This window comes from Papaver somniferum, chromosome 2 (genome assembly GCF_003573695.1).
Source record: "Papaver somniferum cultivar HN1 chromosome 2, ASM357369v1, whole genome shotgun sequence".
In the NCBI taxonomy this organism is placed as follows: Eukaryota; Viridiplantae; Streptophyta; class Magnoliopsida; order Ranunculales; family Papaveraceae; genus Papaver; species Papaver somniferum.
This window is the reverse complement of record NC_039359.1, coordinates 126,292,399-126,315,397: the sequence shown is the minus strand read 5'-3', so window position 1 is coordinate 126,315,397 and position 22,999 is coordinate 126,292,399. Positions and strand designations below refer to the sequence as shown.

At 37.7% G+C, this 22,999-nt stretch overlaps 1 protein-coding gene across 1 annotated transcript; it reads right to left on the bottom strand.

Moving 5' to 3' along the window:
- Positions 1–559: 559 nt before the first annotated feature.
- On the bottom strand, positions 560–6,169 carry LOC113349062 (ATP-dependent DNA helicase DDX11-like). The gene is made up of 10 exons (XM_026592984.1): positions 5,924–6,169; positions 5,234–5,839; positions 5,069–5,157; positions 3,931–4,284; positions 3,357–3,647; positions 2,983–3,231; positions 2,679–2,900; positions 1,520–2,096; positions 826–1,283; positions 560–639 (listed from the first exon to the last, which is right to left on the bottom strand). Exons 1-9 carry the CDS (start codon positions 6,048–6,050, stop codon positions 1,069–1,071), a joined length of 2,730 nt encoding a protein of 909 aa, XP_026448769.1. The 5' UTR covers positions 6,051–6,169; the 3' UTR covers positions 560–639; positions 826–1,068.
- Between the last annotated feature and the right edge of the window lie 16,830 nt (positions 6,170–22,999).

Genomic DNA, 22,999 nt, shown 5'->3' with positions numbered 1-22,999 from the left:
ATTTTGTCTGCCATACTTCCCCAAAAGGAAATCCAAATTTAATGCATTACTAGATCTTTTTTTGTTGTGATCATATAAGATAAAATCAAAGTAGGCCATGCTTATTTAAAGTTATGAAAAAATGGGTTCGACACTAGAACTTTAGACTGGTGAAATTCGGCAAAAAGAAGGAAAATAATTTACTTCTAATTATGGACGTTTCCCTTCCCATCAATGAAGTGATAGCCTATGCTGGTGAAAATGAAGTTACCTACTGTAGCGCATATGTTGTTCTTTTGGTCAATCAAAACAATTTTAAGTGATTGGCTTAATAAGTAGGCCAAATGAACAGAAAAGACACCCAGAGGGCACACACCCTAAAAGTAAGACCCCAAAAACATCACCACCGGGACATCCCCACTGAAGGGGCACTCACCAAAAGCAAAATACCAAATTTACATTTTCAGAATCAAAAACCCTACTAATAGACTCTAAACTTGACACACACACACAAAAAAAAAAAAAAAAAAAAAAAAAAAAAAAAAAAAAAAAAAAAAAAAAAAAAAAAAAAAAAAGACTTGTAACTATACACTTCACACTTGTCTGCTTGTTGTTAGTGGATTACTCAACCCAGTAAAAGATAAACTCCAAAGGCTGCTCCTGTGTAATTCAAAGAGAAGACAAGCTTATCATTGGAAAAATATAATAACATATAGTATGAAACGACCAGTTAATGAATACCATCTTCCAAAGATAGCTGAGGATAAAAAGGCCTATCAGACCCAATCACATCATAGTTCACAAGAAATAAAGTGAAATCTACAGACAGAATCCAAAGTGGTGTACCTTGTTCAGGTAAATAAGGGCATAACTCATGTAGAACTGCAGCCTCTCTTGCATTCACCCCTTCACACTAATTTGTATATGCAACTTGATCAAACCCCTTGTATACTTCTGTACATGAATGAGAACTTTAACATCTAATTTATCTCTGTAAAATGCTACAAGCCTGTCCAGGTTATGACTCATTAAGAACAGTATTTTTATACTCTGTATCTCTGTTCTGATACATCTTTCTCATTATAATCTTCATTGATTACATCTTCCCTTGTTGAATTTGAAGAACTGGTGCAACTGTCTATGAACTTCCCCGTAATTCTGAGTGCTGGAAACAAGACGATCTTTAATCCACTTGGGGAGCTTGTTAGCTGAGTGAGAGAAGCTCATTTGTGATGGATAAGATGCATAACGTGAGTCAACCAACAAAATTGCAGCATAATCCTTAGCGTGCCGAATTACTCTACCTGCATTTCCAGCAATTGAAGGAAAAGATTAGTTATCAAATAAAAATTTTGCATTGGGTAGAACAATAGTGTAAACTCATCAGGTAGAAAAATTTGTTCATGCAAGTAAGAGCTCAACTGAGAGTTCCGCTTCACTGTATGAGGCACATTACCATCTTTAGTTAAAACACCATATTTGCTGATCTACCACATCAGTACGGTGTTTAATTAAATTATTTGTAGTTGCTAGGACATACCGATTGATTGATTTACTGCCTTCATGCAGAGGTTTTCATAGTATTCTCTCCCTCTTCTGTTGCAACTTTTTAGAACCGAAAAGCCAGCTTGAGCAGCATCCCCATTGGCCAATTTATTACTGACCCCAAGTTTGGGTGTATTGCTAGTATTTGAGTAGCCCAGTCCTTCAATATGTTTTACCCTCTCCAACAACTCAACGTCAGACGGGCTAGGATAGGGAAGTCCAACCATAACTACGCATCGGCCCATTCCATCGCTAAAGTTTATACCTTCAGATATCTTTCCACCAACTACAGCTAGAAGTAATGCACCATTCTGGGATACTGGACCCTCTTTAGGATGGTTGCCTGATAAGTTTATCACAGTTTCTTTGTATTCCCTTAGAAAGGCATCCACGTCAATGTTACTCCTTGGCTCCCTGAATAAACGCTTTTTCTTCATAATCCTTGTAAGAGTGCCTGAACTCTTCCATGCATCATGTACCTGTGCTTCGTACTCATATGATGAGAAGAACACCACCATTCCCTCAGGTACCACTGTCACTAAATTGCAAAGTAAACGCCCTAGCTCTTCTATCTGTAAGTAAGATCTTCCATAGATTAATGAGCATGTCCATACCTTATAGTGAACGTTTATAATAAGATTTTGTTTACAAGAGCGTCACAAAAGAGAAAAGAAAAATTTACTGAATAAAATTAGAAGGTGCAAAAAAGTTTCAAAATAAAGGTATGACGTAATTGTAATTGGTTTTTGAAAATTCTGTTTATGTTGAAGGGCTTTACCCTATGTTGTAAAAGGCGCCCTGGGCGCTTGCCTAGGCACTCTAGGCGCACGAGTTGCCCAAGGTGCCAAAGTGTGAGCATTTTTTTTTTCTAATTTTTCTCTGGGCGCCTAGGAGCTAGGCGAAGGGCCTGGAGCCTCGCTTAGCGCCTAATACAACATAGGTTTTACCCATCTTGGTTAGCATATCCATTAAATCCCCAGGAAGGTACCGATATCAACTAGTTTAGCCGACTATATAACCATTTAACATAGCGATCCTACATGTTACATCACTAGGCACCACTTGTTATCAATTCAGCGGACTAAGTAATAGAGAAGACTACAGTCGTGAATCGCAGTAAACTGAAGGATAAAATAAAGGTTACACATACATACCATGTTTGGAGAGGTTCGAGAACTGTAACTAAAATCAAAAGACATGCTCGATGGTCCATGCGAAACAGCAATTGGCAAAATACTCTCAGGGGGGACAATATGACCGCATGAAAAAAAGTGCAACTTGTCTGGAAGTAGCCATGGGAAGAGACGTTCCCTTGTCTCTTCAATAGGCTGAAGAGTGCCTCCAGCCAGCACAACAGCATGCGCTTGTTCTACTACCTGAACAAAACAAAATTATGCATGAATACTAAACCCTGACTCAATTTAAGAGCAAGCTTAGATCTAATATATGGTACAAAACCTCGGAAAAGATCTTCTCTCCAGCGAGCATGACATATTTTACGAATCCATCTTCTTTTTGAACAGAGTTCAGATGTCTTCTCCTAGAGATTATTATTCTCCCATCACCATCATTATTGGTCAACGACAGCAAGATACTGACAAATGCCTGAAACCCAGATAATGTGCTGCCCTCCACAACACTTACACTGTCATTAAGAATATCACCACCTCTTTCAAAACCGACACGTTTAGCTCCATATCCACTGACCTGCAGTACATACATTGTTTAATGACAAATAACTCCTCGTTTGAATGAACCAAGGAATTTACAACCCGGAGGAGGCAAAAAGAAATAGGTTTTAGCAAATTGAGACTGCACAAGTTATTATTTACCTTGTGGATGATATTACTCTCCTTAATATAGTGACGCAACTTTACTAAGTTGATGTTGTCGATGTCAAGCAAAAACAGGAAATCATTGATGGCCATGGAAGAATCACTAACATTTTGTTCAGATGACTTTTCACCAAGACTATGTAAGTTGGAATCCTTGTCGCCAAGTAACACTTTGAGAAAAGCACGAGTAAGAACCATCAGGGTCTGGATATATCTTCTATTGCCGGCTCCAAGTAAATTTCTAAACCTTTCGAAATACAGCTCAAGGTGTCTATGTACCTTCTCCAACTGCAATTTAGAGAGACCGCTTAGTTACTTGGTGACTCAAATCACTAGTAATGATCAGACAACTAGACTCGAATGTATAAAGATCGCCTCATGCTCGCCTCGATCCCAACTACTAGGCATCTTTTTAAGAGCGTCAATTTCATATAGAACCTTTGGATAATGCTCATAACTCATAAGCAAAATGTGTCATGAAGAATGGAGCTAGTCTTGATCCCCATAGGAGAGTAAATCACGAAAGCTCAAAACAATCTTATTTACAACGAAGGAAAATAAGAACTATTACCTGTGAAAAAGAGATTCTTGAGTCATACATGCTGGTTAGGGAGTCAGCAAGATTGTGGGCCTCGTCTATAATAATAATACTGTTCTTCAGTTTTAGACCAAGAGATTCACGAGCACACTTGAAGAGAAGAGATTGATAGGGAAGAACCACAAGATCAGCTGCAGGGGTCATTTTCCGGGAGCCATAATATGGACAAGTGCCAATCTTGTTTCCAAGGAGGACAAGATCCTCGATATCCAAGGCATCTTGTTCAGAGGCCTCAGTTTTGAACTGTTTCTGTAACTTATGCTTCCTAAGCATTGGACATCCAGCAGAAGCCTTGGTCCTCCGTATTCTTCCTCCATCAGCCTGGACCTGCACAATTTGCCAAATCAGTCCTAGATGCTCTTGCTAAATCACCCCAAAATACAATCAGTTAAAACAAAACTCTCTGCAATAGATTATTGGAAGCATCAAAAGTCAGTGCCAATTGGGGTGATCATGAAAACATCTTCAGGTCCCAGGTCTTTTCTTTGCATCAAGCCTTGGGAGACATGAGATAGTAATATCTGGATCGCTGAACTAAACAACATGAGGTCTTTCTGACATCAACAGAGTCTGCAACTCGGCATGCATGTAACTGATTAAAAGGAAGACCATGACGTGGTTGTGTCATAATCTGTACAGTAGTCGTAAGTTAGAAATCCTTATTAGTTTCATACAGCGGAGGGGTTTCTTCCATTCTGAGTGGAACAAAACAGAATTAATCTATGTTTTAATTAATCATATGCATATAGTTTACTTAAGTTCATGCACACTTTTGCCTCCCTCTCCAGGTAGATAAATTGAGAGGTGCAACTCTAGAGAGGCCTTCAATTTTATCCACTCTCTAGGCTTTGTTCCTTAGTAATATGACAATACGTACAGCTCACTGATTTGAGCTCCACATCTATAGGCAGTATGGAACAATTCAGTGCTACTTCTTTTATTTTCTTTTAATCGAATTATTTAGAAGTGTCACTAACGGTTCCGATAACTAATTCAGATAAATTTCCTTGAGTATACAGCTTATCATGTCACAAAAGTATCTGTACATTGGTATGTTAAATTCACGAAGTAATGTTAAAATTAAATAAGCAAGCAGCAAGGAAGTCTTGACCTTAACTTTAGAGACACTTGAATTCTTATTCTTTTGAAGTTCCAGACATCGCTCATTGATTCGAGCTGAATTATTAAGCTTCAAAACCTCTGAAACATAAAACACATATATGATAAGAAACGATACATATAACAATGTTAATAAACACAATGGTGAATGTTATACCTTCATTGATACACATATTCTTTCTGGACCCTAACGAAACAACATTTAGCTGAGTAGCAAAGACTGTCCTCCTTAACTCCTTAACAAATTGTGAAAGCTGAGAATGTGTTCGACTACAAAAATAAACCTTCAAATCCTCTTCCTCCTCCTCCTCCAACCCATCCTCCTCATCGTCATCATCACTTGAAGAATTACCACCAGCTTTTCTCTTTAATCTCACTCCATCTCCATTTTCATCATCACTCTCATACTCTTCCACTAAAAACTCCTCTTCTTCACTCAATTCAACTTTAATTTCACTCTTCTTCTTTACCTTCTCCCCCAATTCAACACCCTCATTATCATTAAACAAATCTCTACATGATTTCTTCTCACCCAAAACCTTACCCCCAAACCCTAACTTTTTATCCTTCTTCTTCTTATCTCCATCCAAATTTTTCTTATTATCTAATACAAAATCTTTCATCCAATCTGGCTCTTCATCATCAGAAACACATTGATCCTTCGGATTATTTAAAACCCTAGAAGTTTCAGATTTCATTTGTTCTTTCCTGTCTACTACCCATTGCAATGCACTAGATATAATACTTAGGGTTTTACCAGTTCCTGAGTCCACAAAAATAAACACAATTAGAGATAATAATAAAAGTAGGGTTTACCCAGAGGGAAAGAAGAAAGAGGGATTTTTACCAGTAGGGCTTTCAAACATGCCAACGCCTCCTTTGTTGAGAAAACTGTACAGAGATTTCATGAAATCTTTTTGAATCGAGTAAGGTTTGAAAGGAAACGCAGAGAAGTCTGGTTCTAATTCTCCCATTTCTTTTTTATTTTGTTTGTGATTTCTCGTTTTAACTGTGGCAATAGACAGGAAGCTCTTCCCGCAATTGTTGAAAGGAAACACAGGAAGTTCTTCCCGCGCTTTTCAGAGAGTGCAGTGGAAATAGACTTACATTTTTGATTGACTTTTTTTTTTCCGGTCTAAGATAATAGTATTTTTGAACCCAGCTTTCGCTAAGTTCTGGAGATCCGGAAGGTTTTTGGACATTATGTCCTGGTAAAGTTTTGTCGATCCGTGTGTTGTTTTACTGTGGATATAAAGCTTTGCATTTCAGTTGGCTAGCCCACTGGCTACTTTAGAGCATCGCTGACAGCTGGGCAATCTTCTTCTTATTTTCCATGGGCTCTGACTCTCCTAGATTTCCTGCCAATGGTTTCTCCATTTGGTCATGTAATCAAAACACCAATCCATGTTAGGTCTGTTACATGATCAGAGTATGTCCTATTAGAAAAGGCGATGTTTAATATGCCTCCAGGAGGATGGGTGACAGGTACGCTAGCTGGCAATCTAGCTATGCTTCTATCTTGCAGGGTCATGGTCAAGTTCAGATGGTCCATAATGAGTTTTCCTGTCCTAGTAGAACAAGGATTAGTCTTTTGAAAGACTATTTCATATCTTATCTTCTATATGAACCAGCATATAGTGGCGCATAGACCTTTCCAAGGTCCAAAAGGGGTTTGGGGATGATAAGTTAGGAACCAGCTAGAACACCAGTCATTAAAGGAGAAAAGCCACGAATAACATTTTCCAGATTTAAAGAACAAAAAGACCAAACAGTTTTAGTACGGGAACATTGCATAAGGGAGTGTTCTCTTGTCTCAATACCATTCCTGCACATAGAACAAAGAGGGTCCATATGATTAATATGAACACTCAAAACACCACTATAAGGCGCAATATTATTCTTCACTTGCCAGATAAAGAATTGGATTTTCGGCAAGATATTTAGATCCCAAAATTTCACCGTCAGACTATCTGTTACTTTTTTCTGTTTGTTGTCAAGAAGATCATATAGAGAGTTACTAGTGAACTTTCCTTGAGGGTCATCAATCCATCTAAGGATGTCATCAGTATTCCTATCAAGGGTGATAGTTAAGATTTTCTCTGAGGTGTACCAGTCAAACATTTGCTGAAGAACATGCATATCTCAACCATTTTCGGAGATTAAGTGTTCAACTAAGGTATGGTTTCCAGAGTAATCAGGTTTTGAGGTCAGAGGATGGTCAGCCATATCAGGTATCCAATTATCTTTAAGAATATGAACACCATTTCCTCTACCGATTTCCCATATGCTATACTCTTTAACTACATCAGTCCAGTGTGAATCCCCTTCCAAGCCCAAGAGGCGTTATCATCACAACTGACATGAAATGGTTTGGTGTGAGGAAAACACCTGCCTTTCATATTTTTAGTATAAATGGCGTCGGGATGGTGAAACAGCCTCCAAGCATTCTTAGCAATCAAAGATTCATTTCATCGAGATCTTTTAACACATTTCCCCCTTTTTCTTTACTAACATTGATTTTAATCCATTTCTTCATATAGACTCCCTTAGATTCACTAGGCTCACTCGATTTACCTCACTAGAAGTCTCTAATTATGCTCACAGCTTTCTTAAAATTTTCATTGGAAGGATGAAACTAGACATTGAAAATGCGGGGTCTAACAACCACACCCAACAATTCGTTTGGCAATCTGAGAGGACTTACTCCAATACACTTTCTAGAAAATCAACTAGACAGTCAAACTCAATCTAGAATAAAGTATATCAAAGAGTTTAATATCTCTAAATCTTAATTCAATCCGCAATCAGCAAATAGAAATCTGCGAGCCCGATTGAATATAAGAGAAATTACTTGAACGGTACCAAAGACCAATGTTCAGGTGTCAATCAATGTAAATCAACAACCAAAGATTGGATATTCTAATTGATTGATCTTAACGCACAACCTGTGATATTTCAATTATATAACAAAATATAATGCGGGAAAGAAATAACACAGATACCAGAATTTTGTTAATGAGGAAACCGCAAATGCAGAAAAACCTAGGGACCTAGTCCAGATTGAACACCACACTGTATTAAGCCGCTACAGACACTAGCCTACTACCAATTAACTTCGGAATGGACTGCAGTTGAACCCTAATCAATCTCACACTGATTTAAGGTACAGTTGCGCTCCTTACGTCTCTGATCCCAGCAGGATACTATGCACTTGATTCCATTAGCTGTTCTCACCCACAACTAAGAGTTGCTACGACCCAAAGTCGAAGACTTGATAAACAAGTCTGTCTCACACAGAAAAGTCTATAGGTTTGAATAAATCCGTCTCCCACAGAAAAACCCAAGACTTTTTGTTCCGTCTTTTGATAAATCAAGGTGAACATGAACCAATTGATAAACCGGACTTATATTCCCAAAGAACAACCTAGTATTATCAATCACCTCACAATAAACTTAATTGACTAGCGAAACAAGTTATTGTGGAATCACAAACGATGAGACGAAGGTGTTTGTGATTACTTTTCTATCTTTCCTATCGGAGATGTAAATCTCAAGCCAATTTTACAATTGCACTCAATCACGATAGAAACAGCAAGATCAGGTCATGCAACTACAAAGAGAATAGTTGGGTCTGGCTTCACAATCCCAATGAAGTCTTCAAGTCGTTAACCTACAGGGTCTCGAGAAGAAACCTAAGGTTAAAGAAGAATCGACTCTAGTTATGCAACTAGTAGCACACAGGAGGTGTGGGGATTAGGTTTCCCAGTTGCTAGAGTTCTCTGTTATATAATTTTCAAATCAGGGTTTGGAATCCAAGTTACCTTGGTAATAAAGCATTCAATATTCACTGTTAGATGAAAAACCTGATTCAGCCAAGCTAATATCTTTCAACCGTTAGATCGAACTTATCTTGTTACACACAAATGAATGTACCCTCATTTAGGTTTATGTAACCGTACCCAAACGTGTACACCATGTTGGTTCACAAATAGTTAACCGAGGTTAGCCATATGATTACTCTCATATCAACCTTATTCATCTTAACCATAACTAGTTCAAATGACTCAAATGAAACTAGTTAAAGAGTTGTTCAATTGCTATATTCTCATGGATTTATACAAGAACACAATTGAAGCAAAATCGGTTTAATTCACTCGAATCGATACGTGAACATTATAGCCACGGTTTGCAAAGATTGCATTCCTTATTGGTAAATGTTTTAGGTTCATGTACAAACGATTTTAGAAAGTAACCACTTAAGTATGCGTACGGGTATGCGTACTTAAGTAACCGGATTTGAGTTTGTTTTAGTTCTCAAACTCAGCAGAAATTCATGGACGTGAACTTTCCGCAAGTACGCGTACGGGTACGTGTGTTTTAGGTAACCGGATGAGTTTGGTTTTGGTTTTCAAACTCAGCAGAAATTCACGGACGTGAACTTCCGCCAGTATGTGTACGGGTATGCATACTTACCCAGTCTCCTACAACCTTTTTGTATACACACAAGTATGCATACTTTAGGCTCCCGGTTTTGGACTTACACACTAATGTGCGAACACACTATGCTTATATCCAAAGATGGTTACAAGATTCTAAACTCTTTATTTCAATCATTGAAATATTCTTCTATAATGACAATAGCCATTTTCACACACTATAAGCATCAAAACAATTTTCAAGATATTGAAATAATCATTATCGAAACATTCCAAGTCTTACACCAAATGATTATATCACACAAACCATGTAAGGTGTTACTCGGAAATTTTCTCATGATATAAGATGAACTTGGTCGAAGCGAAAGCTTACCAACACATATTTCGAGAAATATGTAAGCGAGATATACTCAGCTCGAAATCTCAAATGTGTATCGAGAAAACTATATTGTAACACGACTTATGTCTCAATATAAGAGATATAGTAGAAATAGAATTTCCAAGTGATACATGAGTTTAAGTCTCCACATACCTTTTATTGATGAAGTTCCACAAGCTCTCATTAGTAGTTCTTCGTCTTCAAGTGATAAACGCCGTGAAGTTTAAGCTTAACTACAAAAACTATGTCCTAGTCTGAGACATCTATAAATAGGTTAGAAATCAAGACTTATAGTTTTGATCATTGACATTGAAAAACATGCTTGAGATAGCAACGCATGCGAGTTCGACCGAGTAGTGCTCTAACAATCTCCCCCTTTGTCAATTTTAGTGACAAAACTATAAATACATATGGATTACAAAATAAATAAAATTATAGCTTCTCATCCAAATGCTTGATCTCCTTGGCATCTTCAACGCGACTCGAAATCTTCGTCACTTCCAAGTAATCCATGATCCTAAAGGTTGTAAGTTCAGCATCATAGTTGTTGAAGATCCGTAGCGATAACAATCATTGTTATACAGTGTCATAGTATTATTACACAGCATCAAAGTTCAACTGTATCACAACTTTGACAACAATACTATGGTGATATTGAAAAAGTGGGGGGTACAACAACCACACCCAATATTTTGCTTAGCAATCTGTATGGACAAACTCCAATATACTTTCTAGAGAATCAACTAGACAGTCAGACTCAATCTAGATAAAAAGTATATCAAAGAGTTTGTATCTCAATCTCTCGATTTGATATATACTAAAACAAATAGAAATCTGCGAGTCTTTATCAAATACTAGAGAGATAACTTGGATGGTACCAAAGACCAATATCCAAGTGTCAATCAATTTAAATCAACAACGAAAAGGTCGGATATTCTAATTGATTGAACAATTCACAACCTGTGATATTTCAATTATATAACAAAATATAATGCGGAAAAGAAATAACACAGACACCAGAATTTTGTTAACGAGGAAACCGCAAATGCATAAAAACCCCGGGACCTAGTCCAGATTGAACACACACTGTATTAAGCCGCTACAAAGACTAGCCTACTCCAAACTAACTTCGGTCTGGACTGTAGTTGAACCCAATCAATCTCACACTGATCCAAGGTACAATTATGCTCGTACGTCTCTGATCCCAGCAGGATGCTACGTACTTGATTCCCTTAGCTGATCTCACCCACAACTAAGAGTTGCTACGACCCAAAGTCGAAGACTTTAATAAACAAATTTGTATCACACATAAAAGTCTACGGTAATAGATAAACTCGTCTCCCACGAATATACCTACAAGTTTTGTTCCGTCTTATGATAAATCAAGGTGAACAGGAACTAATTGATAAACCAGACTTATATTCCCGAAGAACAACCTAGTATTATCAATCACCTCACAATAATCCTAATCGACGCAGCGAAAAAAGATATTGTGCAATCACAAACGATGAGATGAAGTGTTTGTGATTACTTTTCTATCTTGCCTATCGGAGATATAAATCTCGAGCCAATTATTACAATTGTACTCGTAACGATAGAAGATGCAAGATCAGATCACACAACTACAAGAAAAGTAGTATCGGTCTGGCTTCACAATCCCAATGAAGTCTTTAAGTCGTTAACCTGGTTTTAGAAGAAAAAACAAAGGTTAAAGGAGAATCGACTATAGATATGCAACTAGTATCACACGTAAGGTGTGGGGATTAGGTTTCCCAGTTGCTAGAGTTCTCTCTTATATAGTCTTTCAAATCAGGGTTTTCAATCAATGTTAGCTTGGTAACAAAGCATTCAATATTCACTGTTAGATAAAAAACCTGATTAGATTCAAGCTAATATTTCTCAACCATTGGATCGAAAACTTAGCTTGTTATACACAAATGAAATGTCCAATTTTGGGTTTATGTAGCCGTTCCCAAACACTAACATTTGTTGGTTCAACAATAGTTAACCAAATGGTTAGCCATATGATCACTTTCATATCCACTATATTCTTCTTCACCATAACTAGTTCAAATGACTCAAATGAACTAGTTAGAGAGTTGTTCAATTGCTTAGATCTTATGTAACTACACAAGACACAATCGAAGCAAAAACGGTTTGATTCACTCGAATCGATTCACGAACTTTATAGCCACGGTTTGCAAAAGCATTCCTTAGTTTATATAAACATGAGTTCAAGAACAACCAATTTTACATATAACCTGCTCAAGTTCGCAGACTGGGTTCGCGGACTTAAGCTCACGGAAGGAGTTCACAAACTCCGGCATAAATTCTCGGGTCGAGAACTTCCGCCAGTTCGCGGACTTGGCTCACGCCACATTCCGTTTCTCTTGATCAATAAAGTTCGCAAACTTTGGTTCAAGGAATATGGACTTATACATATATGTGTTTCCACAACAATGCTTATATCCTACCAATGGTTATGTAATCTAAACTCTCATTTCAATCATTGAAACATTCTCAGAGGACGTTATATAGCCGTTATTCACAGACCATTTTTCGTCAGAACAATTTCCAAAGTGATTGAAACATAACATGACATTCGTCACTAGGTAAAGATGAATTTGGAAAAAGCGAAAGCTTACCAACACATATTTCGAGAAATAGATAGGCGAGTTACACTCGGCTCGAAATAGCAAATGTGTATAATGAAAGTTTTTATATCAAAACGACTTTTGTCTCAAGAGTAGATAGACTTTTGAGTGACAGATAAGTTCAAGTCTCCACATACCTTTTAGTCGATGAAGATCCACCAGTTCCTTGAGTAGTCCATCGTCTTGTATGATGATTTCCATGGAGTCTTGAGCTCAACTACACTTTCTATCCTAGTCCGAGACCTTTAGCTATATAGGCTAGAAATCAAGACTTATAGTTTTGATCACTAACATTGACAAACATGCTTGAGATAGCAACGCATGCGAGTTCGACCGAGCAAAGCTCTAACAGATATGTATCACTCCCCCTTAGTCAATACTTCATCTCGACATGAAAACCACTCCCCCTTACATAATCATCCGTAAACCATATGTATTTGTAGTATCACACTACACATTAATTCTCCCCCTTTTTGTCAATATAAATTGGCAAAGGTACGAAAACTAGTGGGATCCTCATGAAATTTTCATAGAGATACTTCATTACCAAAAGAGAATACCATATCAACTTATTTAGATGCCATCATAAGCCGAAGCTAAATGCATTCGTCAAGGAGTTTATAAAGACACAAGATAACCCCTATAATATTACACAGCCGCACTCCCCACAAAGATTTGGCAATTAAGCACAAGTTCAAAAAGAACTCCCCCCATAAAATGTCATTCCCAAAAGAACAACAAAGGCAACCTTACTTTCACAAGAAAAGAAGGATTTCTTTGGACATAACCAAATCACATGAAAACATGAATTTGAGTCCAAAGTATTCAATTGAATTATCCACAAAAGAATTCATGATTAATCCAATCGAAGTGCACAATTAGATTAACCACAAGAAAACCCATGATTAATTCAATCAGAATTTCACAACTAAATTAACCACAAGAAAGTGATCAAGTCAATTATACATGCTCGTCATAAGAAAACTTATGGAGCAACACAGTATATGCACAATAATGTGGATCAGAGATCGACCAATACTTCGGAATAGACAAGGATTCATTCTATTTTCCATCACTATTTGCACAATGACATACAATAGACTTCATCCTTGTGAACAAAAGTTTTATCCTTTCTTTCATCAAAACAATGACATAAAAGGCTTTAACTTTTGCAATGTCAAAAGTTCATTCTATCTTCTATCAATACTTTCATACCGACATAATAGACATAACTTTTGAACAAGTATGGGACAGTCACAGGTTCACGGACGTAAACAACATATCCCATAACAATTTACAATATATCAAATCATAAAGATTAAAATTGCAAAAATCATCTTCCAAATAACTTAGAATTTAAATAAATAAATCTAAAAACATTGAAAATGAAAAACGTTGGACATAGCTATGTGTACTCACAATAATGGCTATTCCAAACCCAAGTTATTCTTCTAAAAACATAAAAAGAAGATTTACTAGACATTGTAGAGCTTTGTCAGGGAATCTACAGAGAATTCCTTCTCATTATTGAAAAAACCATTAATAATGGGATCATTCAATTCCTCCAAATCTTCAGAAATATCAGTTAACTCACTAAGTTCTCTTTTCAGTTCACGCAGAGTGTTCTTTGTTAGAGACAACATTTGTTCATAGTGAGAGATATCTCTTATAGAAGAAATGATTCGAGATTTTAAATCATTTCTTTTCTTGATGAAATCATCCACCATAGCCCTAAAGTTATTATCGGAATGACAAACAGACAATAGGAAGTTAGATGAGGAACCTGGATTATCAGACGTGTTTTTCGCCTTCCTTTTCTTTGAAGAAGCAATTCCTTCACACAGATACACATTAACTGCTTCTACAACATCTTTTTTCGTGGTACCTCTAGTTATAGGGGCCATGAGACTGTATCTTTAGAAAAGAAGGTAAAGAACAGTGATGTTCACAAATAAACATAAATAGACTTCAGGATAGCAAAACCCTAAATGACTTTGAAAAAGTCTCCACGGTTCATGATCCGTTATCAATCTTAACAATAAAATATTTACTTGCTCAATATGAAACAAAAAAATCAACAAAAGATTTACAAGACTTAAATCAACCTTGAAGTAATCCTTATTTTTCAAGTCCAAAATAAGGATGTGATTTATTACTATGGTTTAGATAGTAATAGAGTGAACAGAGTGTTCACATCTTGTGTCACTGGGTGATATTTCAAGGTTTGTTGAGTAAACGGACTTACCTCGTCTAACTCTGATTCTTTTGGATTTCTTCTTGTACCTAGGCATCTCTGACTTCTTATTTATAGTTAGATTCATTTTTTGCATGTCATCTTGAAGTTTGGTAATTCTTTTACAGTTCCTCTTGAATATCCAACGCTTACTCTGGACAAGACTTGTACTTCCACAAAAAGAGCAGAGTAAAGAAGATTTGCTTTGTAGAGTTGATACTTGTTTATCACAACGCTCAAGTTTGATTGATCCAAAACCGGTTTTTCTAACCAGGTTTGATGTGCTTATAGTCTTACCTTTGAACCCTAAACCTTGTGTGTTTCCAAAAGCCTTTTGACCAAATATCATTGCTGAAATTTTGTCTGAGCTTCCTGACAATCTTTGCAAGTCACACTTGAGAGAATTGATCTCCTTTTGTTTTAGAAATAGGGTTCTGGTGAATTCATCATTAAGACAGTCAATCTCAAGAGATTTCACCTGTAGTGATGACTCAAGTTTATTCAACAGTTCTTTTAGTTGAATATTTTCCTAGTGAATTTCTTTAGACTTATTCAGAAATTCTAGGATCTCAGTTTCTGATTCGCATTTCAAACTGGAGTTTGAATTACATGAAACTTCTGCCGAGAAGGATGAACTTTCCGTACACACTACAATAGTATGTAAGGCGTTGTGACCCTGAGATTTTTCTTGACTTGAATCATCAGAGACAATAGAGAGAGAAGACGATCTCTCGGATCTTTTGCTTTTCTTTACCATATCCTTGATCTTTTGTGCCATTAGTGATTTATTAGAATCAACATGATTAGAACAACATTCATCATCCCATGACAAGTTAGAGGCTTCACTTGGAATGGTCACAACATTGAACGCAGAAGTTCTGACTGTATTCTGATCAAGATCAAGTAATTTAATCTTTTCCACAAGAGTACTTCTGGAAAGATTATAAAGGTTTTTTCCTTCAACGATGGCATGCTTCTTAGAATCGTATCTAGATTGCAGCGATCTGAGAATTTTCATCACAATGTCCTTTTCAGGAATAGTCTTTCCCAATGCAAAAGATGCATTAACAATTTCAGACACTTTGTGATTAAACTCATCAAATGAATCTTCATCTGCCATACGAAGGTTTTCCCAATCGGAATTTAGGTTTTGAAGCCTGGCTTCCTTTTCACTAGTATTTACTTCGTATACGGTTTCTAAGATATCCCAAGCATCTTTAGACCGAGTGTACGTAGTCACATGGTGCTGAAGATCTGGAGTAATGGCATGTATGATGACATTCAAACCGTTGGAGTTTTGCTTTGCAGCAAGTATCTAAGCAGCGTCATATGCACCAATATCCTTACGAATGGTTGCATTCCCTACTGCCACAACGGGAGCATCATAGTCATTAAATAAATAAACCCATGATGGAAAATCACGCGCTTAAAGAAAGACACGCATAGCAATTTTCCACCACAAGTAATTTGAGCCATCGAAGACTGGTGGTACGTTTATAGAGATAGCACCTCTGTCCAAACCAGATCGCTACAAACACGAACTTGTAAGGTCTTTAACGTGTTTGCCTGCTCTGATACCAATTGAAAATGCGAGGGTCTAACAACCACACCCAACAATTCATTTGGAAATCTGAGAGGACTTACTCCAATACACTTTCTAGAGAATCAACTAGACAGTCAGACTCAATCTAGAATAAAGTATATCAAAGAGTTTAATATCTCTAACTCTTAATTCAATCCGCAATCAACAAATAGAAATCTGCGAGCCCGATTGAATATAAAAGGAATTACTTGAACGGTACCAAATACCAATGTTTAAGTGTCAATCAATGTAAATCAACAACCAAAGGTTGGATATTCTAATTGATTGATCTTTACGCACAACCTGTGATATTTCAATTATATAAAAAATTATAATGCGGAAAAGAAATAACACAGACACCAGAATTTTGTTAACAAGGAAACCGCAAATGCAGAAAAACCCCGTGACCTAGTTCAGATTGAACACCATATTGTATTAAGCCGCTACAGACACTAGCCTACTGCCAATTAACTTCGTACTGGACTGTAGTTGAACCCTAATCAATGTCAAACTGATTCAAGGTAAAGTTGCGCTCCTTACGTCTCTGATCCCAGCAGGATACTACGCACTTGATTCCCTTAGTTGATCTCACCCACAACTAAGAGTCTCTACGACCCAAAGTCGAAGATTTGATAAACAAATCTGTCTCACATAGAAAAGTCTATCGGACTGAATAAATCAGTCTCCCACAAAAATACCCAAGAGTTTTTGTTCCATCTTTTGATAAATCAAGGTGAACAGGAACCAATTGATAAACCAGACTTATATTCCCGAAGAACAACCTAGTATTATCAATCATCTCACAATAAACTTAATCGACTAGCGAAACAAGTTATTGTGGAATCACAAACGATGAGGCGAAGGTGTTTGTGATTACTTTTCTATCTTGCCTATTGGAGATATAAATCTCAAGAAAATTTTACAATTGCACTCAATCACGATAGAAACAGCAAGATCAGGTCACGCAACTACAAAGAGAATAGTTGGGTCTGGCTTCACTATCGCAATGAAGTCTTCAAGTCGTTAACCTACATGGTCTTGAGAAGAAACCTAAGATTAAAGGAGAATCGACTCTAGTTATGCAACTAGTAGCACACAGGAGGTGTGGGGATTAGGTTTCCCAGTTGATAGAGTTCTCCTTTATATAATTTTCAAATCAGGGTTTGGAATCCAAGTTACCTTGGTAATAAAGCATTCAATATTCACTGTTAGATGAAAAACCTGATTCAGCCAAGCTAATATCTTTCAACTGTTAGATCGAACTTAGCTTGTTACACACAAATTAAATGTACCCTCATTTAGGTTTATGTAACCGTACCCAAACGTGTACACCATGTTGGTTCACAAATAGTTAAGCGAGGTTAGCCATATGATTATTCTCATATCAACCTTATTCATCATAACCATAACTAGTTCAAATGACTCAAACGAAACTAGTTAAAGAGTTTTTCAATTGTTATATTCTCATGGATTTATACAAGAACACAATTGAAGCAAAATCGGTTTGATTCAGTCAAATCGATACATGAACATTATAGACACGGTCTGCAAAGATGGCATTCCTTATTGATAAATGTTTTAGGTTCATGTACAACCGATTTTAGAAAGTAACCACTTAAGTATGTGTACAGGTATGCGTACTTAAGTAACCGGATTTGAGTTTGTTTTAGTTTTCAAACACAGCAGAAATTCACGGACGTGAACTTTCCGCCAGTATGCGTACGGGTACGTGTGTTTTAGGTAATCGGATGAGTTTGGTTTTGGTTTTCAAGATCAGTAGAAATTCACGGACGTGAACTTCCGCCAGTATGCGTACTGGTACACATACTTACCCAGTCTCCTACAACCTTTTTGTATACACACAAGTATGCATACCTTAGGCTCCCGGTTTTGGACTTATACAATAATGTGCGAACACACTATGCTTATATCCAAAGATGGTTACAAGATTCTAAACTCTTTATTTAAATCATTGAAACATTCTTTTATACTGACAATAGTCGTTTTCACACACTATCAGCATCAAGGCAATTTTAAGATATTGAAATAATCATTATCGAAACATTTCAGGTCTTAAACCAAATGATTGTATCACACTGTTTGAGGGTAAAAACTGGTTCTGCTATTTTTGGTAAATTTTGATGTGTTGATGAGAAACGAATTGAAACCCTAAATAAATGCACTGCACGGGAGTACTTTTAGATTCGAGCTATCAATCTGTAAGAGTCTGGCCTAAACCAAGAAACGGTCGTTCCAGATTCAATTCGGTCACAAAGTGAAGGAGAAGGGGTTGATCTTAGGGAGGGAAGTGAAGAAGGTGTTTGAGATCAGAATGTTGAATTATGAAGGTGTGGCTGTTTATGACTTGTTTCAGAATGTGGAACTGGCTTGCAGAATGTAAGCTATGAGTTCTTGGTGTTTTCTGGGTACTGTGTTGATAACACTTGTGTTGTTCTTGTCGAAATAGATTGAGAACCTATTTATACAAGTCATTTGAGCGCACCCCTGATCTCGTAGGAAGTGGAGGAGATTAAGTAGTAGAATAGTGGGGTTGTGTAAGAGGTGGTGATCATCATGTTGTCACACCTTCATCCACTACTCTCATCATCGTCAACCGTCCGTCCTTTCCTGACACTTTCTCGTAGTGGGCGCGTTGCACGCCGCACGCTGTAAACCGCCAGACCAATACCCCAGTGAGTATCCCCCAGTTTATGACACGTTTGATGTCTTGAGTAAGTGGGTCAAGTCGTGGGACTTTCCGCAAAGAATAGCATATGGTGATATTATGTTAAACAACTAAGTTGTTTATGAGGCCGATATAAAATATCGTATGTATTCGATGCTCGTAAAGTATCGCTTTTAAGCAGCTTAAAATAATCGATGTACATGGAGCATCGTTGTTTTAGAGCTTGTCTAAGTTAGTCGTGAGTCGATCGTCTTAAAATAAGAGCACGACTGGCATCTTTTGGCAATCGTTTGGTAGCTCTAGGGATGAGCTACTGCTTGGTCGATCACTCCCTGTAGGCGAGTGGTGGATGGTAGCCATTCTAAAATCCTATCGGTTGATCTAAATTAGATCTGGATCGTTCAAATCGGCTGGCCAAGTTGAGTGGTCGAGACGATTTGTAGCAGTTAGTGACTGTTGTTGAAGCAGCGCAAAAGGACATCTTTGGGCGATCGTCCGGGATCGCACGGGCGAGCCGTAGCTCAGTCGATCGCTCCTTGCAAGAGGGTGGTGGCCAGTGATCATTGAGGTACCTCATTGATCGTCTAATATTTGATCCAAGCCGTCCGACCAAGCTAGCGAAGTTGGACGGACGAGATAGTTTTTGTGGCAGATGTTTGCCGCCATTGATTTAGGGTTTGGAAACCGTGCGGCCAACACTAATTTGGTTAAACGAACCAAAGCATTGAGTGCTAATTTGAACAGGCCGATCAACCATGTGTGAAGATGAGCCGCCGGTGAGTATGCTGACATCTTCTGGGCCATCTTAAATTATATCTAATCCATTCGATTCGGCTGGCGAAGATGGGCGATCGTGATCGATTTGCGAAAGTAACATGTCGCCGCAACCACCAATTAGGGTTTAGAGACGGCCACATTCACCCTAGTTAGATCAAGCGGTTTGATGCGTCATTGACTTCCCTTGGGCAAGACGATCGAGTGGAAATAAAATTGGGTCGGTGGTGAACTCATGTGTGCCTCCTTGATCGTCTGAGACGCGATCTAAGCCGTCCAACTAGGCTGGCTAAGTTGGACGTATGTGATGATTTGCGACAATAATATACTGCCGCAACCCAAAATTTAGGGTTTTGAAATAGCGTGTTTGCCCTATTTCGGGAAAACGATTTAACGCCCTATAGGTTTGCCGCAGGCAGGTCGATCGACCAAGGGAGATGTTGGGCCGCCAATGGGCATGCTAGCGCCTCTTTGATCATTCCAAGGATGATCTTCGCCATCCAAATAGGCTGACTAAGTTGGACAGTCATGATGTTTTTTGAGACCGTATTTGCCGGTCTTAGCTCGTTTGAGCTTATTTTCAAATAGCGTGATCACCCATGTTTGGGTTAAAGTTTGAAGCACTTATGAGTGAACTAAATAGGACTCGATCGCCTAGGGCAATGGTGTCCCGCTAGTGGTCACTACGGTGATTGCCTTGTTCCGCCAAGAGAAGTCTAGGCTTGTTGAATCGCGCGGCCTAGTCGTGTGGTCGTGATCATTTTGAGACTGATATGAACAGTCCATATTTTCCTTAAGGAATTTAAACATGTTCAATCGAGCCATTTTTTAATTAAAAGTGGGTCGATACGAAAATCTCTTTGTCAGAGAACGATGCATCATGTGTGAGTATTTTTGTGCAGATCTCAATATTGACACTTCGGGAGATTCATGCTACTCTGCTGAGAGTGAACATTAATCGTCATGTCATGTCAATATTGGGAGTTCGGCTATGGAACATAACATAGGAGAATACTAGGTGCACAATAATAATGCTGGTGGAAAAATTCACAGAATATTTGGGATTGTTGCCACATGCACCATTCTGAGTGAATTTCATATATATATTGAATTGCTCAATGAGAGAAGAGGTTTTTTGCACTCTTCACTTCTTAAATGGCTTTACCCCTTGCAGGGTGATAACGCATTAAACACAGGGTTTTCCAATTTTATCCTTGAACTAAAACCACCATCAACAACATTGAATTGTTCATTACATATGTGAGCGAAGAGGTTTATGCACTCATCACTTTCAAATGGCTTTTGTTCCTTTGCAGGATGACAGCACATTAAATACAGGATTTAACGATTTTGATCCTGAACTAAAAACCACCATCAACACAAACAAACCATGTAAGATGGTACTCGGAAATTTTCTCATGATATAAGATGAACTTGGTCGAAGCGAAAGCTTACCAACACATATTTCGAGAGATATGTAAGAGAGATATGCTCATCTTGAAATCTCAAATGTGTATAGAGAAAACTATATCGTAACACGACTTATGTCTCAATATAGGAGATAGAGTACAAATAGACTTTCCAAGTGATAAATGAGTTTAAATCTCCACATACCTTTTGTCGATGAAGTTCCACAAGCTCTCCTTAGTAGTTCTTCGTCTTCAAGTGATAAATACCGTGAAGTATAAGCTCAACTACACAAACTATGTCCTAGTCCGAGACATCTATAAATATGCTAGAAATCAAGACTTATAGTACAAACATGCTTGAGATAGCAACGCATGCGAGTTCGACCGAGCAATGCGCTAACAGACATGTTATAAACATGTAAGGTTTCAAGAACAGATTTATCTAACCTTCCCTACTAGGAGGAGTAACAGATTTACCTTTCCAAGCTTTTAGACGACCACTCACCTTATCTAACAAATAATCAAAGCAAGAAATTTTTGATTTATTCGTGAATAGGGAGCCTCCTAGATATTTGTCATCCAGTCCGATTTTCTTCACCTTAAGAATATTAATTATGGATTTTCCAAAACTGTTACTAATGTGGGGTGTGAAAAAATCCATATTTTAAGAAATTGATCATTTTGCCCTATGAGTTACCATAATCCTCAAGAAATTTAGGAGGTTTGAGCTCTGATAGGTAGTGGCCTTTGTGAAGATTAGGCAATCATCCGCAAAGAGCGGATGAGTTACAGTCGGATAATATGTGTTTATCTTAAACCCCGAGATTAGCCCCTATCTTTCAGCATTGGTAAGAGTTCTAGAAAAGGACTATGTACACAAAGTGAAGAGGTACAGAGATAGAGGATCTCCCTACCTCAGACCTCTAGTAGGTTTGAAAGGTTTACTATGGAAACCATTAGTGAGGATGTTCGAAGAACTAGTGCTAATACATTGGTGTATCAGGTTACACCAAGCATCACAAAATCTCTTTCTTTTTTTAGGATAGCAATCAAAAAATCCCACTCCACATGGTCAAAAGCCTTTGACATATCATTTTTTAGGCTAGAGTAGTCGATTTTAGATTTCTTCTATTTCCTTGTAGCACGAATTATCTCACGAGCAACAAGGATGTTGTCTGAGATTAGCCGATTCTTAACAAAAGCCGACTGGTAGGGGGAGATCAGCATGTCTAAGAAGAGTTTCAACCTATTAGATAAGACTTTAAATATAATTTTATAGAAAATGTTACAAAGACTTATAGGTATATCGTTTCCCGGAGTGGTAGGATGCAAGACCTTCGGAATCAAAGATATAAAGGTTTGGTTCAGTTGAGTGAGCATGTGGCCACTACTAAAAAAGGCATGGACAGTTTTGCTTACATCACCACTGACAAAATCCCAATTATTTTGAAAGAAACTGGTCGGGAAACCGTCTGGTCCCGGACTAGCATTAGGTGGCATGCTAAAAAGGGCATCATGGATTTCAACAACAGTAGGTTTAGCCATCAGCAACACGTTGTCAATTTCAGAAATTTGCGAGGGTACTAGATTAACTATATCATTATTAATAGCATGTGAAGATGTGGTGAGTAAATTCTCAAAATGAATATTCAAGCAATTAGCAATATTATCTCTACCTTTTATCCACACATTATTGCAGTCATATAAACCATTAATATGGATACGTCTTTGTCTAATAACAACATTGTGGTGAAAATAATGGTTGTTTTT